At 35.8% G+C, this 18203-nt stretch overlaps 1 protein-coding gene across 1 annotated transcript; it reads right to left on the bottom strand.

The window, feature by feature from the left end:
• Positions 1-15748: 15748 nt before the first annotated feature.
• LOC107819239 (protein CYSTEINE-RICH TRANSMEMBRANE MODULE 9) lies at positions 15749-17449 on the bottom strand. Its single transcript, XM_016645327.2, has 3 exons — positions 17280-17449; positions 17039-17186; positions 15749-16017 (listed from the first exon to the last, which is right to left on the bottom strand). Exons 1-3 carry the CDS (start codon positions 17308-17310, stop codon positions 15972-15974), a joined length of 225 nt encoding a protein of 74 aa, XP_016500813.1. The 5' UTR covers positions 17311-17449; the 3' UTR covers positions 15749-15971.
• Between the last annotated feature and the right edge of the window lie 754 nt (positions 17450-18203).

The raw sequence follows: 18203 nt of genomic DNA, 5'->3' as shown, positions 1-18203 counted from the left end.
TATGTGCTATAGGTGGCACACATGTGAGGGGATTGAGCTCATGTGCGTGCACCGCGAAATTATCCATGATCGAGGTAGTGATTAGGCTATTATATTAATTTCTAAGCTTCAGGTTATCATGTTTTTCCTATGTTGAAAGGCACGAGACCGTCGACTACACCGTTGATCGACTAGTTTATCGCAAGTAAGCCTTTCCAATTTAAAAGGGTAATTTTTGAAGAGCGTGGACACTCCTCAATTGCCTCTATGTTATTAATCGGGCACGAGTGGAATATGATGTGGAGTATGCTTTATGCAAAGATAATAACACGTTTTCAAGTATTTGCATGATAAATATGTAAAAGCAATAAATACAGTATTAAGGTAAAACATAAAAGACATAATAAGAAAGACAAAGGAAGATGTTAGTTCATAGAATATAGGGAATGTAATAAAGTAAGCAAGGGAGTAGGGGTGGGAGAGACATGATGTAGCAATCTTTAAATAAATGAAGAGCAGTTTAGAGCAAATAAAGGTGAATAGGAAAGGGATATGCATGTTATAACCAATTTAAGCAAAGGAAGGTGGAGCAGGGAAGGGGTGTGCATATTACAACGAATTTAAACAAGTAAAAGGAAAATGGGAGAGGGATGTGCATGTAGTAGAAAATAAAAATGGAAAAGGGAAGCACGTTTATATCAAAGAAGACTAATCCATATAAGCCAAATTCGCTATGGTAAGAGCCTAAGTGTAAATCCCCAGCAGAGTCGCCATGTTGTCGCGCCCCTTTTAAAGGAGGTATTAAAAGAGGAGAGTCGCCACCTAACGCGTTTTAACGTGCGTTAGGAAACCTATTTGCAAATGACTCATGTTTAACTGGTCAACGCCACCAAAGATTGGGTAAGGGCTCAAGTTACCTCAAAGAGAAGGTGTTAGGCACTCCTCGAGGTCCACAACTGTGGGTCCCGGCCGAACTTAAATTATATGGATTAGTCTATGTGATCAAGTAAGCAAAGAGAGCACAAAATCTAAGAATTTTATTACAAAGAGATCTTGAATAGAGAGGTACAATTATTTTTCCATTCTAATAGAAAAGAAAGGAAGGGGGGGGGTCCTAAGTTTTTTAGCCAAAAGGATCACCCCGTGCAACATAAATAATATTTCGTAACTCCCTTGAGATAGGGTGTTACTCATATTATCCAGCGGGCAGAGACTATCATCTCCTGCTACCCGATTAATATGTTAAAGTTGTTTACTTAAGAGCGCTCTAATTCAATTCTAAGTCATGCCCTACACGTGCACTACCCGTCCAATACCTATGGTCCAGGAGGTTTTGGACCTATATTTGGATGGTTCTAAACCTTATCTAGGCTGCTCAAAAATGCAAAACTAGGCGACAAACAAAACATATAAAGACTTCACATAAAAGCAATTGAGGGCTCACATTGACCTCCACACTTAAAGAAGCGAATGCACGCAAACACATATGTCAATTAGGAAGCTGCAGAATCCAGAATCTTAAATCTATAGACATGCTTTCTAGGCGATTTTTGAGTCAAAGTATGCGGACAATTTCAGATGCAGGACATTGCTTATAGACAAAATTATTCAGACATTACAAGCTGATTATTGAAGATTTTAAGTTACCAATCCTATATGTGTTATGCATAGGTGATCTATGCAGTTGAGTATAACAAAATCTGCTGGGAAAAGTCCAAGAATTATCCAGGTTTTCCTAACAGTGATGCTCAGGAAACAATGTTTGAGTAGTCTAGTATTAACCAATTAACGAGCAATTATTTCCTATAGGCAGGATCTCTAACGCACAACACTTTAAAGCTTATTTTATCGTCATATCTTAATCCTATAGGCATAATTTCTAGGCGCAACGCCAAGTAGAATAATTGCAATCCTATGGCATCATTTCTAGTAGGCGATGAGTATTGACAGAAACATCGATGAGAAACTAATCCCTATAGGCAAGTTCTCTAATAACACATAGCAATAAATATAATTGCAACATTTAGGGTTTGAAAGCAGACAATGTGTGTGTGTGCGCTTCTTCTAATGTTGTGATTTCTAAAGTGTACATGTAATCGAACAACACATATAGCAAATAAATTACCAAGTCCTATAGGCATGTTATCTACCCATTTTGCATGTAAATATTAAATTCTACCCATTTCCCCTTTTTACTAACACCCCAATTGCTTATACAAAAGTTATTACATGCCCAACAATGAGTAAAAATATAAATGTTACACAGCAGTGATAATAGGCCCACAGTAGGCTCAACATGAAATACCCAGCATTGTCTGGGCCTTCAACAACTCTCACACAGCGTACCCAGACCTATAATATGGGCCATATGCAACACACAACCCCAAAATCCATAAAGGAGCCCAAAGTCAATTTATTTAACCATAACACCAAGTGTTGCATCATTTAAATCAGCCAATTCAGGTACACGACAAATAATAGGATGTAATAGGATGGATATGAGTAGTTTGAGATTTAGGGAATGACTAAGGACCAAGCCCTAGTGTGTCAGAGTTCACAGGGGTCTCAATTGGACCCCGAGCAGTGCTCACACTAGGGTGATCGATAATAGAACTTAGGTAGCCTTGGCTTTCAGCCGGCTAAGAATGAGAAAAGCAGATTACAACTACTGGTGAATCAGGGGGGGTTAAACATGCTAAAGGGCATACTAACAGGATCAAACATGCTATATAGGCAGGATATCATCACAGCAATTCAGTATAGGATAGGAAACATATTTGTGCCATATAGTGAGTGTACATACTCAGGTTTTGAACACAATCGACTAGCTAACGAAAGATAACACACATTATGTAGGCAAAGCATATTTGAATAACAAGATTGATGGCCTAAGGCAAAATTAAAAACCAAGAGATGCTAACAAGTGTAAAGGTCCCCAACAGTAGTAATTCTTAACACATGAACTAGTCAGATTTGGAAAATATCTACTTAATAGAACCAGGTTTAGGCATGCTTGAAGCTAAAAGTTAAAGAGACCTAAAAAAATTGAAGAAAGCAAACAGAATTGCACATAAAACAGCCCAGAAAAACATATTAAACTGACGAACTTCAGGAGTGAAAACATATGCAAATCATAGATACATAGGAATGAAATTACAAAGTGTAGTAACTCACAATTTAAGCGAAGAACAGTAAAGAGTGAACTTCCACAGAAAACCTAGAATCCCAATGCGTCAAAGTTACCAAGAGCTTCGATGAACTCAGGGAAATGCTCGCACCAAGAATAGGATAAGTAACAAGGTGTTAATGGCCTTGGCTTTCAGCTGGCCAATACAGAATACTGAGCAAGAGAGTAGCAAAACCCCAATTTATTGAAGAAAATCGATTTCAAAGTCTGTCTTAAAGGGAACTTGGGAGGGGTTTATATAGTGAAAGAAATTGGAAGAACAAATATGGAAAACAATCAATTAAACACAAATAGGGAAAGAAAATCATTCAAATTTAAGCAGGAACAAGGAAAGTCACATGTATAGCCTATTCCGAGTAGAAATAGGTAAAAAGGAAATCGGACAAACCCTAGTTGGCAATTGGTCAAACAATTAGCCAAGAATCTCGGTGAATCGAATCCACATGATCCTGTTGAGAGTGTATACAGATGGATTTTTATCTGAATCTTGTAGGTTGAGGATGATTACACTTGATTCAAAGAGGTAGTTCTTGCCAAAATCGGGCAAGTACTAAGTAACAACACGAACAGGTGAATGGTAACGAGATAATACAAATAAGGTAAGTAGATCATGGAAAGAGTCCATGTTTCAGATGGATTCAGAGAGTTTTAGGAAGGAGGCGATTAGAGTTCTTCAGAGAAGGGGGAGGGTTTCAGGGCGGCAGGTTAGAGGGAAATGAGATTAGGGTTTGGGGTTGAGTAGTTTAAAAGGGTAGGTTGATTGTGGGCCGTTGATCTTAGAGATCAACGGCCAGGATTTTAAAGAGGGATTAGGGCGGGTTAATTAAATGGGTATGGGTGGTGGGTTGCTGGTGTTGGACTATGGGTTATTGGGTTAGGGTATTGGGCCTTTTGGTCAGAAAATTAGTTAAAAATTGGGCCAGCTCTTTTAAATAGAAATGAAAAGGGAAATAATTTAATAAAATAGCTAAATAAATATATATAAAATGATACTTATGCAAATTAATACTTTAAATAATAATAGAAGACTATAAAAAATATAAAATATTATTTTGACCCTAAATGAAATGTCAATTGCAATAAGAATGCAAAATATAGGCTATTATTGCAAATTTATGCAAATAGCCTAAAAATATAATTGTAATTATATAAAAAGTAAGTGAAAATATTTAAAAAATGCATTAGGGATGCAAATAATAATTTGAAGTAATTAAGTTATCACAAATAATTTAAAAGGGTAATTACTGAATTTTTTATGTAAATGAGAGAAAATTAATTTAAAAGCTCTAAAATTATGGGAAATTATAAGAAGTGCTTGTGTAAATTAAATAATAATGCAAAATGATATTTTGAAAGTATATATATTGTTTGAAAAATATATGATGGCAAAATTGGGTATCAACAACGAACAGCTTTGTGATGTGTATTATGACTTGCGTGTGTGAGCAAGTTTGATTTTCGGATGATTCGGGAATAAATTGAAAGAACAATTCTTATTTTTGAAGCTTAAACAAAAAAAGAGTTGACCGGAGTTTGCCTTTTGAGCAAACGACTCCGTAATAGAATTTCGATGATTCCTATAGCTTCGTATGGTAATTTCGGACTTATGACTGTGTGTGGGTATTTATTGTGAAGTCCGTAATTGAATTTGGCTTGAAATGGCGAAATTAAGAAATTGAAGGTTTGGAAGTTTGACCGGGGAGTTGACTTTTTGAAATCGGGGTCAGAATCCGATTCTGGAAATTGGAATAGGCCCGTTATGTCATTTATGACTTGTGTGCAAAATTTAAAGTCAATCGGACTTGACATTTTAGGTTTCGACATCGAATGTAGAAGTTGGGAACTCTTAGTTTAATTAAGTTTGAATTGAGGTGCGATTCGTCGTTTCGATGTGGTTGTATGTGATTTGAGGCCTCGAGTAGGTCCGTAATATATTTTGGGACTTGTTGGTATATTTGGTTAGGGTCCCGGGGGCCTCGGGTGTGTTTCAGATCATTTTGGGCTACATTGGATGCTGGTTTTCTGATGTCTGGTGTTGTTCTCCGCGCTCGCGAGGTGTCTCTCCCGTTCGCGAAGAAGGTTTTGGCTTCTGGGATTTTGTTCTTCGCGTTCGTGAAGAGACTCTCGCGTTTGCGAAGAAGGAAATCATGTTGTCCGTCACCCAATTTTGGAAGCTTATATCTTGCAATCTATAAGGAATTTGGAGATGATTTAAAAATGAAAGTTGTAGCCCTTTGTGTCTAGTATTCCGAAAATCAAACAGTTTGGAATTTGGAGTTGTGTATAAAAGGTTATGATGGATACACTATAGGCTGTCCGGGAAGAGTTTGAAAATCGCGAAGAAGAAATTTTTGTTGCACAAGGCTGACTTTGGAAGCTTATATCTCACAATTTATAAATAATTGGGAAATGATCAAAACATTAAAGTTTTAGCCCTTGATTTATAGTTTTCAGAGAGTTAAACCATTTGTCATTTGGAGTTCTGTACCAAATTTTATGACTATTCTACTAGACGATGTCGGAAAATAGTTTGGAAATGGTTGTTGAGAAATTTGTTCATCGCGAACGCGAGAGGAGGGTCGCGAACGCGAAGAACAAACCCCTGGGCAGCAGAATAAAGTCCAAAAATGAGACTTCATCTCATTCTTCCATTTTTGAATGAAGGAAGCTCTGGTGAGGCGAGTTTTAGAGAGTCTTTCAAGGAAAACATTGGGGTAAGAATTCCTAACTCGATTTTGGTTAAAATACATGAATCTATTATTGTTTTTATCATCAAATTAGTGAATTGGGTTGAGAATGGTAGAAATTTTATATACCTTAAATTGAGGATTTGGAAGTTGATTCGTTATCAGAATTCGATAAAATTGGTATGGTTGAACTCGTATCGGAATGGTTGTTCGGATTTCCTAAAACTTCTGTCAGGTTACGAGAGGCGGACCCCGCGTTGACGTTGTAGAATAAAATTTTAAGTTGAAGTTTTATAATTATTTTCGATGAATTTTAATGAAGTTATACAATTAATTTGGATAGATTTGAGCTGTCTTGAGGTCAATTCAAGCAAGAAGACTATTTTGGCATATCAACATAAATTCAAAAAAGTAAGTATCTTGCCTAACCTTGAGTGGGGGAATTACGCTTTAGGCATTGAGTCGTATGTGCCATTTGTGTAATGTGAAATCCGTGTACGTGAGGTGATGAGTACGTACTCGGGCTTATATTTGTGCAAATTTTATTGGTTTAAAGTCTTAGGCATTTTAATGTATTACATTGGAAATTGCTGGAACTTATTAATTTTTATTTGTCATGTCTCATTATTTGGTTGTCAAATTTATTTTATATGATAATTTGGTGTGATTGCTACTTTGATTTTCATGTGAATTTTGTGTGCTTGTTGAGTTGACATTTCCTAGAAATTATTACATTATAGATTTTTCCATCTGCAAATAATTTATTAAATAAGATTAAATTGAGACATTATTATATTTATCGAAAATTTGGATTTAAGAAGTGGTCATTCTTGCTGAGTAATTTTTCCATCTTTGCGATTGCATATTTACTTTGGGACTACGAGGCGATTCCTCGGGAGATCTCTCTGTATTACATATTTACTTCTGGGACTACGAGGCGGTTTATCGAGAGATTCCCCTGTATTGCATATTTACTTTTGGGACTATGAGGCGGTTCCACGGGAGATCCCCCTGTATTGCATATTTACTTTTGGGACTACGAGGTGGTTCCTCGGGAGATCCTCCTATATTGCATATTTACTTTTGGGACTACAAGGTGGTTCTTTGGGAGACCCCCCTGTATTGCATATTTACTTTTGGGACTACGAGGCGGTACCTCGGGAGTGCTCTTGTTGTTTACCTCTATTTGTTGTGTTGTTCCCTCCTCAGTCATTTCATTATATTATTTTATATTCTGCCGCGTGAGTTGTTCGTGCGGTTGTGATAGAGATATGGGCACGAGGTGCCATAAAAATATGAAAGTGGGCTGAGACCCATAATTTTTGTGATTATGAAATGAGGCATCACATGGTGACTTTTACTTGAAAGGAATTATATTCGAAAGATTATTTTTAAGAATTATATTCGAAGATATTTATTTGAACGAATTATGTTCGCAAGATTTATTTGTAAGAATTATATTTGAAAATTTTTACTTGAAATGAATTTATTTTCGAACGATTTTATTTGAAGGAATTATATTCGAAAGATTTTATTTGAAACAATTATATTCGAAATATTTTATTTGAAGAATTATATTCGGAGATATTTATTTGAAAGAATTATATTCATAAGATATTTAATTGAAAGGATTTCTATTCGAAAAACTTATAGATAAAAGATGTATATTTTGAAGGACTTGATTAATTGATTGTGATGTGTTCATTACTCGTTTGGGAAAAATTTATGGTGTTCTTGCTTCCTTGCTGTTTATATCACTAGTTGGTTGTTGTTGCTATCACTGCTACTTATTTTTTTATTATTTTTGTATGCTATATTGCACATGTTATTTGACTAGTGAGTGTCTTGACTGCATCTCATCACTACTCCACTGAGGTTAGTCTTGATACTTACTGGGTACCGATTGTGGTGTACTCATACTACACTTCTACACATTTTTGTGCAGAGCCATTTATTTGAGATATCGGATTCGGGTAGAGATTAGAGTGTGATCGCAAGGATTCAAGGTAGAGTTGCTTGGTTGTCGCAGTCCCTTGGAGTCTTTCCATTTTATTGTACTATCAACTCTTATTCGAACAATATTGTATATTCGATCCTTGAGATCATTGTATGTATTCAGTTAGAGTTTGTGACTCAGTATTACCAGTTTTGAGAGGTTGTTATTATTATTTCCGTTGTTGGTTTCGACACTTGTATTAAATTATATGTTAAAACAAAAATTGGCTCGAAATATAATTGTAATCGGCTTATCTAGTCTTAGAGACTAGGTGCCATCACGACGCATGTGGTGGGATTTTTGGGTCATGACAAGAAGCGAGACCGCAGAAGCGGAGTGAGGGACCGCAGGAGTGGAATGAGCCATAGATGCGTGTGTGATGTCGCTTCTGTGACGCCGCTGATGCGGTTAAGTGTTCGCAGAAGCGGAAAGCCTGAGCAGATTATTAAAACAAGGGTTCGTGATTTTGGCTTCATTTCAAACATTGTAAGCACGAGTTTGGGCGATTCTTGAGAGGGTTTTCGAGGGGATTCTTGAGGTAAGTCCCTTGTGCTCATATTTGATCAATAATCTTGCTTTCCCATGGAGTTTTCCACCTAGTTGGTGTATATTTAAGGTGTAAATTGAGAGTTTGAGGCAAGGGATTTAGAGAGTTTGATTTGGGAATGTGGGTGACGATTTGGTGTTGGATTTTGATAATTTTAGTATAGTTGGACTCGTGGTTGAATGGGATTTCGGGTTTTGTGACTTTTAACAAATTTCGAGACGTGGGCCCGAGGCCAGCTTTTGAGTCGATTTTTGACTTTTGATTAATAACCTAGTATTTTTCTTCTGGAATCGATTCCTTTAGCCCGTATTGATTATATTGAATTGTTTATGGCAAGATTCGAGTCATTCTGAGGTTGTTTCGCAAGGCAAAGGTGTGTTGGAGTAGAGATTTGCTCGGATTGAGGTAAGTAACACTTCTAAACTTGGCTTTGAGGGTTTAAAACCCTGAGTTATGTGTTATACGATTGGTGTTGAGGTGACACACATGCTAAATGACGGGTGTATGGGCGTGCACCGTACGGACTGTGACCTGGTCGTTTCCATGAAACTGTATAGTGGATTAATCTTGTTGATATCCGTATTTTCATCATGTGATAAAGTAATTGAGCTGTCAATCATGCTAGAAATCATGTTTAGGCAATTGCTGGTACTGTTGAGACCCATAGTGGTCGTTTTCTTGCTGTTGACTTATTGATTACATTGATATTTCGTACTCAGTCATATTTATTCATTACATATTATTTCTCAGTTTCTGTTGCTATTTATTACTATGTCATAATATCATTTGGGCTAGTTTCACGAGATTGTGAGCCCGAGAGAGAGAGAGACTAGAGAGATTGGTGACTGAGTGAGGCCGAGGGCCTGATTAAAAGTGACAATATGGGATCGGACTGCACGCCGCAACATGTTTATTGATTTATGCCTGGATCTGGCCTATTATAGCACTCGGGATGAAGGAGCCCCTCCGGAGTTTGTACACACTCCAAAGAGCGCATCTGATTATTTTGAGGGATGGATCTTCCCTGGATATGGATCTTATCCGAATCATTTATATTCGGGGATGGATTCTCCCCTGGGCTGGATTGGCCTTATACAGTACTAAGTGACTTACTGTATATATATATATATATATATATATATATATATATGGGATGGATCTTCCCTGGTCTGGATTGGCCATATACAATACTGAGCGATTGAGTATTCTAAGAGTGTGAGTACACGAGACTTTCAGTGTGGTGCATTGCATACAACATCTGTGTTGGCATGTAGATGTAGTGAGGTCATACTCCTCATATCATTCAGAATTGAGTTTAATTGTTGAACTTAGAAGCATGCCTACATTCCTGTACTGTTATTTCTATGTTGAACTGTACCTACTGAGTTTGTCACTACCTTTCAATCCAAAGGTTAGATTTATTACTTATTGAGTTGGTTGTACTCACGCTACATCCTGCACCTTGTGTGCAGATCCGGGTGCTTCTGGTCACGGCGGTTGCTGAGTTGTGGAGTTCGGATTTTCGGAGACTATCGAGGTAGCTGCTTGGCATTTCCCAGACCTTTTTCTATCCTTCCCTATCTTTTCACATATTGTATTTAGTTTTAGACTATCATAGACATTATTTTCCAGACTTGTGATGTATAGATGCTCATGTACTCTGTGACACCCCGATAGTTGGGAACTTCCGCGTTGTGTTTTGGGTTTCTATCCCGTTTATGAGAACTTTTATCGTTTAAACTACTTTCATTCATTTTCTGTTAAAAGTGTTGGAAATATTTTAAATGTCGGCTTGCCTAGTACCTCGATAGGCGCCATCACTATAGGTTGGGATTTTAGGTCGTGACACTAACACACATTTTTGGCGATGTTCATTCAAATAATAACTTTATTCTTGATATGTTATACATTTATTTTCATCCCTATATTCTCTATTTTCAAACTTTTTGAACAAATTCATACATAAGAATTTTTTATAATGGGTGAAGATTCTATTTTCTAATCATTCTCATAAGCAGCATTTTAACATCATGCCTCATCTTACATATGTTATTCCCCAACACTATCCATCCATCAAGACTCTTTCAACTTAAAATCATCTGTATCGGTCTAGTACATTTATTCATTCCTCTATAAGTCTTGCATGATGTTATCTTACCCTATTGGTACTCATGACATGTAGTTTATCTCCTCATCTTTATGGCGATCACAATTGGAGAGCCTTCAAATCTCAACTTACTACTCACATAACTAATAAATTCACTTCGTAAAAAAATATTCATTTCCACTATTACCAAGATTGTGACATGCCCTGACTATCGATTTTTTAATACCAAAGTCTGTCTTTTCGTTTTGTTTCTTTTAGAAATTCTTATTATTACAAAATTACCACAACTCGTAGACCTTCAACACTTGGTTATTGATGCAATCTCGATGATACTCATATTCTTTAAAGATTAGCACTCTCTTTTAGTATCGTTTCTTTCACTTAAGGACCATCTCCTAGCTTACATCATCCATATATTATTTAGTAAATACACTAGAAAAAAGTCTTTCCCCATATCCTCTCGCGCGAAGTGTGCATATATAACTTTTTTTTATATCTTTTGGAGCTGGTATTCAAGTACTCAAGTCGACTCATACCTAATCCAAACTTCTAGAAATCATTCGAACCATTTGTTCGTTCATTAACAACTTGTCTAAACAATGGCGATCTATCTCTTTAACTTCCCTAACAAATGGACCATACCTTTTTCATTTACAACAAACTCGTAGCCCCAGTGCAACATCCTTCATTGCTCTTATACTTTGTATTCTTCTTGAAGATTTTTCTTTTACCCCATCACCTTACGAAGAAATTAAATGCCTGACTCTCCCCCACTTAGGAGTAAGTCGCTTCTCAAGCCTTTACCTATCGTATGCATACTTTACAAAGTCTTTATACCACAAGTAAACTTGTCTTGTACACTTACATATCTACCCCGGTGTTAATGGTCATTTAGTTCCCAACTAGGAATCTCATCTTACAGTTTCCACTTCCGACAAAACTTGACTCATATCCTCATCATCACACTTATATTTCCTTCTAATTCTGATAATAGAATGGAATCGCTATGCTCATCAGAGCTCTCTTGGTTCCTTCACTTTTTAAGTGCCACCACACTTCTTAACCACAAGTGATGTTGGTAAGTGTCATCCTCCTCTTCCCGTATCATAATAACATGATTAACACATTACTTTTTATGTATATATGTATTATCCTTGCATCCCTCTTACGTCGTACTCTATGGTCTGTGCTCAAATGAATATGTTCCATAAGTACGACTCCATTAGACCTCTAAGTCCATGCCCAACCACTTTTAACAAGTACGAGTTCTTCACAAAAAAATTGTATACCATCTTCGTGCAACATTTTATAGTAAGTCTTGTTCTCACAATAATAAATTCAAGACACTAAGGATCTATCTTTAGATTCCATATAGATTTTCAAACCACGTCCACATATGCAAATTTTCGGAGCATACCCTACTACCCATGAAATTTAACATGTGGCTACATAATGAGCACCTTTGTTTCTAATAAGGTACTCTTTACCCTCATTCCTAACATAACATCCTTAGGATGCATGAGACATAATCACATATCTTTGAAACATTTGAAATCCTTCGGCCTCCAGTACCACTATTGTTCTCTAACTCTTTAGATTTAACTCGTTAATGTAATATTTACAACCCATCAAAAGTATTAACCTTACCTCGTACATTATTCAATACATTTAACCCCTTTACATTTCCTATTTTTTTTCCATCAATGGATATTCAACTGCTCTATTGGCTCACTTACGAGGGTTCTAGGGAATATTCTCATAAACTTTATCTTTCATGAATATATTTATATTAAAATGAGATATACCTCGTCTAAACAAGTTTAATGTTGCCCATTCATGATGACTTGCCTTTCTAGACAATTCTTGTTACTCCTTCAACCTTAAAGGTTATGCCTTTTGTACACTTTGCACCTTAGCACGTATTTCACTTATTCATTCAAGCTTCTTTACATTATTGCCATGTATATCCACATTCGTTATTAATAATTAATGTCATTCAGGTTGCCTTGATCACATGAAAATGCACTTTGATACTCTACATATGTCGTTTGCTAGCTCATGTGACATGATATTTACTACAACCTTTCATATCAAGTATCCACCTTATCCACATCAATTTTCAATATCCAATCATAAAAATCTTGGGATATGAACTCCTTTAGTTAACTCGAAACTATGATATTTACCCGACTGAACTTTAATTCTTTATATTATACTTGTCTTTCATGATGGTAGCCATCATATCACATGACTATCCTTCTCCTCGAGCAATTCCAACTATATACTAGGATCATGCCCTCCCAAGGTGCGGTTATTCTTTTCGGTAGCACAAACGTTTTACCATTTCCGATACATCACAACAACGATCAATTGGTTTCTCGTCTTATCTTCCTTCAAAAAGTCATTAGCTCTTGGCTAACAACTACAATTCATTATAGCAACATTCGATTTGAACCCAATTTATTTCATTCCCAATCTTGGCCATTATGTTCAAATTAAGAGTCACCAAACACTTTCTTGGATAATCCTTTAGTAGATAGGGCCATTACTTACTCAACACTCTCCTTCGTAAATCACGTCGGAATTTTGATACAAAACGATAATTTTCTCCTTTGTTCAAGCTTTAACGTACGATCTAGAGTAGGAAGAAAGGAACGAGACAATCCTACAATGTCCATGTAAACTTCCCGATATGGGTGTGGTGCACAACACACCAATAAAGATAACTCCGTTGGACACGATTCCATAGCTGCCTATGACTCAAATTAGAACCTAATGCTATGATATCAAATTTGTCATGACCCAAAACTACATGACCGGCACCCGACACACTACCTAACTCGGGTGACTAACCCATACTAGAATATCCATCTATATGCCCAATAGATGCATGCAGAAGCTTTTTTAACATAATAATTTTAAATAATTAAAATCATACATAATCTTTAAATACTTCATTTTCAATAACTGGAAATACATAAGGATAACAATATCTCTTTCATTTCATGCTATGTGAATAACCATCAATTACAATCCCAAAAGAATACTAATAGTCTATGGAATCTTTAAGAAATGAGAATAAAATAAAGACTTGGGATAACCCCAACCAAAGAAAGTAAGATCAACGTGACAGTTACCACGGAATAGAAGTGGTGCCTCACCATACACCTCGGAAAGAGAGTCATCCTAGCCTCATTCGTTCATCACGAACCACACCTCATCCTGAAATATGTAAAGTAAGCGAACCCTGAAGAGGAGCCCCTAAGGGCTGAGTACAGCACGACGGTATTCAATAAGTGTCATAGACTCTCTCTGTGTAACAGTGAGAGAATACTGCTTGGGATGGGGATATTGTGTGCTAAATAGGGGGCGAACTACTTTGAAATAGTGACGAAGAGATCACTGCTTGGGATGGGGATATTGTGTGCTAAATGCTTCTTTGAATGTTTTACTTATATGATTAGATGTCAATTCCAATCTTACAGCTAGCTATTGCATATAAGTAATATATAGTAAACTTATATTTTCTTTGCCAATCTTTATTACTTATGAGTAGTTGGACTATTAAAGTAAACCGAGTCTTTTGTAACTCAATGCTCAAACTTATAAAAGGTTTGACATGTTAGTGGTAACTATTAAAAGGGCTAAGCTATTCTAGATTTGCTGAAAGTTAGTACCTAATTGTTTTTAGTCTATTTGAGTCTATTCTAGTATTAAAATTATTTTGTAAGCATTTGATTCCATTCTGAAGTTATGTGCAACTATTTGTATTTCGTTCTAAACTCATTCCCTTTTCCATAAGCATATTTAAAATCCGGAGTTTTCATTTATGTTGGTTTTAAAAAAATCTGAGGTTAGCTTTGCAAATGTTTTGGCGGTTTGGCCTTATCATTTAGTTAAGTTTTTCTTTACCAGTATACTTGTCGCATTTGTCTTTATAATTTTTTAATGAGTGATATTTTACTTGTGACATATTGGTCATTAAAAGCTATGAGTTGCCTTTACAAATAATCAGTCATGCTTACTATTTTAAACACGTCCTTTTAAAACACTTGTTTTCACTTAAATTTGCTTTAACTTATTTCAAATTTTGAGTATTATATCAAATAACTTATTCGTATTAGTAGAGCATATTCTTATTCCTCATTCAATCCTGCATAAACTATTTTCACATAACTTAATAAAATATTAATTATTTAGTTTAATACCGCTAGTCAAATACTACAGGAAATATTTTCTTTATATGCCATACCATATGTTGTATAAGGTATATGAAAGAAAAAGAAAAAAAGAACAAAAACGTCTCATAAGTTTGTTTACCTTTAAAACAGATAACAATTGAATTTATACGCGGTTTTAAAGATATGTGGATTGATTCAACACAAATGATCAAGAATATTAGATAAATGAGTTAAAGACACGATGAATAATCAAACCAGTCGTAACGTTATGGCCTAACTCGAACTTGGATTGGCAATAGTTTCTGCCCTCGGTTGGATCCTAGGTTCGAAGCCAATTAAGAACAAAGAACAAAAGTAAAGTAAAGACTTTGCTATAGCTAGAAAGCAGAGAAATAAGTTTGTATGAATGTGTCCTATTGAAATAAAAGCTTTCCTTTTATATAGTAGGAGAGTTTCACCCCTAGTTCAAGTCTAAAAAAAAGGTAAAAATCTTTCTTTCTCGTTAATTACTGATCCGTTACCGACATTGGGCGAGATTTGCGCCGTGGTATCCGGTTGGACGTGGATATCATGGCCCTCCGTTAGTTGTGTGCAACCGTTCATGCGCTTCCCGAAGTCTCAGAACCCATCTCAGGTTCGGGGTGCGTCGTTTTATCAAGTCCGATGGCGAGGATTTTGTTCGGGCCTTGGTACAAGAAGTTCTCAGCTTCAACTCCGATCCCGTGTAATCATACCCTTGCTTCGTTTGACCCACCGGGAAATCGGGGTATATGTTATCCCCGGTTTCACCCGTATACAAAGTTATACAGTAATTAATTTTTCTTATACCTCTAGCCAAACTTCATATTATCTGATACAATTTTATACTTATCTATTGTTTCAATCCTTCTAATCAAATCGCTCTAAAATCACCAGTATGGGCTGATTAAATTAAGCATAAAATGCGTGACACATTTTCGTTTGGCCAATTGGCCTACTTGACCTAACCAGTTGCTATCAAGAGGTGGCAATATCCCTTTTGTGACAATCACAATGACGTGACAATTAAGACAATTGGCAAGCAGTTGAGCACTAAACAACCAAGAATATTAATTAATTAACAATATCTCAAACACATATGTTTAACGAATGTCATCAAAGGAATATAGAATCAAATTCCAAAATACAAATCGCACCCTCTTTTACATCATCAAGAAATTTGGAAAAGCCAACAAGGATATTTATAAACATAACGTTACAACGAATAAACGTAAATCCACACAGAGGGAATTAAGCTGGCGTCACTCGTTAAAAACAAGCATCCAAGACACAGCAGCAACACAAGGCAGCACAACTGCAACAAACGCACAAAAAAAGTTAGCACTACATTACAAGCTGTGCGAAGAAAAAAGCTAATCAATCAGAATTAAGAGAGAAAGGAAAGAGAGACTTAAGAAATAAGCTTTCCCCTGGGCTTTAATAGTTGAAAATGACATAATACTAATAATTCTGCTTTCCCTCTGGCTAAAGCTCTATTACTTTAATCGCCCGTGAAAATCAACTTGGTGCATAATATAAAGATCTTTTGATTCAAGATAGGGTTGTTGACATGAAAAGAGAATATGAATCATTTCTTATCTTCTTCCTTTGACCTCATTGTGGAAAAGCCTTCTTGCAAAAGAAAGGACTATAGATTGAGCAATTTCGAGGAAAATGATCTATGGTTAGTTGCAATTTGAATAGATAGAAATCATTTGATAAAAATATTTTGTGTCTAATTTACTAATTGAGGGGAAGCTTTGGAACAACGGTCAAATTATCTCCATATCTCCACATGTTCGAGTCATAGAATCGCATAAGGGTAAGCTGCCTATATTATCTCTTCTTGGGATGCGGCCCTATAGGTCACGTGTTTGAATTGTAAAATCAGCCATTAATACATGCATAAGGGTAAGCTGCCTCCGACACATCCCTTAGGGTGCGGCCCGTGAAAGCGAGATGCTTTATCCACCAGATTATCCTTTTCCTAATTTACTAATCATTTGTATTTTATTTAACAATCTTCTGTGAAAAAAGGCGCATAACTAAAAAGAACATTTGTAATGGACATTAAACAATTAATCTTCCCGACAATTCAAAAACTTTTGTATCACATAACCCAATTATTCACATTATGGAAAAATTAAGCACATGCAAAAGATGATTTTATCTTGACTCCTCTACAAGGGTTTTCTTCTTTAAATTTATTCAACTTTAAGGTATCCTTAATTATTTATTTATGAGTATTGGAAACCAAACAAATTTCATTAACGGATACAAGATAAAAACAGAAAAATAAAATTGGGGGGGGGGGGGTGTGTTTAGAGAAAACTAACCAGCCTTTCCAGAAGCCATCACCTCTGGATTGAGTAGTGACAGGAACAGAGGAATCACCTTCAACATCTCTGGTTGGATAACCAGCCGGTGGTGGTGGAGCCACTAAAGCACCTCCCTGTGGTTGCTGCTGTTGAGGGTACGTGGTTGCTGCAAATATCCAAAAAGAAAATATATTATAATCTTCATCAAACAAACATATATAAGAACATAAATTATATTATAGGGGAAAATTAAGCGCACCTTGAGCCTGGTTTTGGTTGTAGCTATTCATGTTGAAAAGATGAAGATAAGAACAAGCTAAAGATCAATTGAAGATATGATAATTCTTCTTAATTGGAAAAGATGTAAACTGCTACTGTATATAGCTATAGGAGATACTTTTTTTGATATTTTGTGTGTCTGTGTCTGTGTCCGTGTGTCTATATATAGTTGTTGGGATTGGGGAGTTTTTTGTTTCCGGGGGGTTTGGGGGTGGCGTGGGGAAGGAACTAGCTAGGAAGAATAGGAGGAAGTATACAAGTGGAGTTGTTGAAGAGAATAAAGACAGGACACGTAAGGCGTGGCTCATTTCTTTTAATATTTTAAAAGGCATTGCTCATGTGGTAAGGCTTTATAAAAGTTACATTTATTTTTGTGGTCTATTTATTTAACAAGTTGTTTACTTAATTATTACCTACTTTATGGGGTATACGAAATATATAAAAGAAGTCTTTTCAGTTAGAACAATTAATCCTCTCTTGAATAAACTGTTTTATTCAACCATAAACTACACGTAAAAGAGAATTAAGTGAGATAGAAATCAGTTTTTACAATATCTGAGAAATTGACTGATTTTCTTTGTAGATAAGTCAGGTGTTCTACTCCGGAAAATCGTAGATCAATGTTCATTTTCTTAGGGTTGTTTAAAAAAAAATAATGTATAGCGTTTCATTTATCCGATGATGTTTAATTGTACATTGGACTTAAAAAATAAAAAAAAGATTTCTATAGATGATTAAATATCAAACCAATAGGAAATATATACCCACTCGTTTTATTTATGTGACATATAGTTTATTTGCATAAAATTTAAGAAAGAAATGAACATTTTAAAATTTGTGATTTAAAATATATCATAAATTTTTGTAGCTGTATAATACTTTAAAAATTTGTGGTCTTAAATAT

Source organism: Nicotiana tabacum, chromosome 13 (assembly GCF_000715075.1).
Source record: "Nicotiana tabacum cultivar K326 chromosome 13, ASM71507v2, whole genome shotgun sequence".
Classification (NCBI taxonomy): Eukaryota; Viridiplantae; Streptophyta; class Magnoliopsida; order Solanales; family Solanaceae; genus Nicotiana; species Nicotiana tabacum.
Note: the sequence above shows the minus strand (reverse complement) of the source record. Positions and strands in the feature narration are given on the sequence as shown.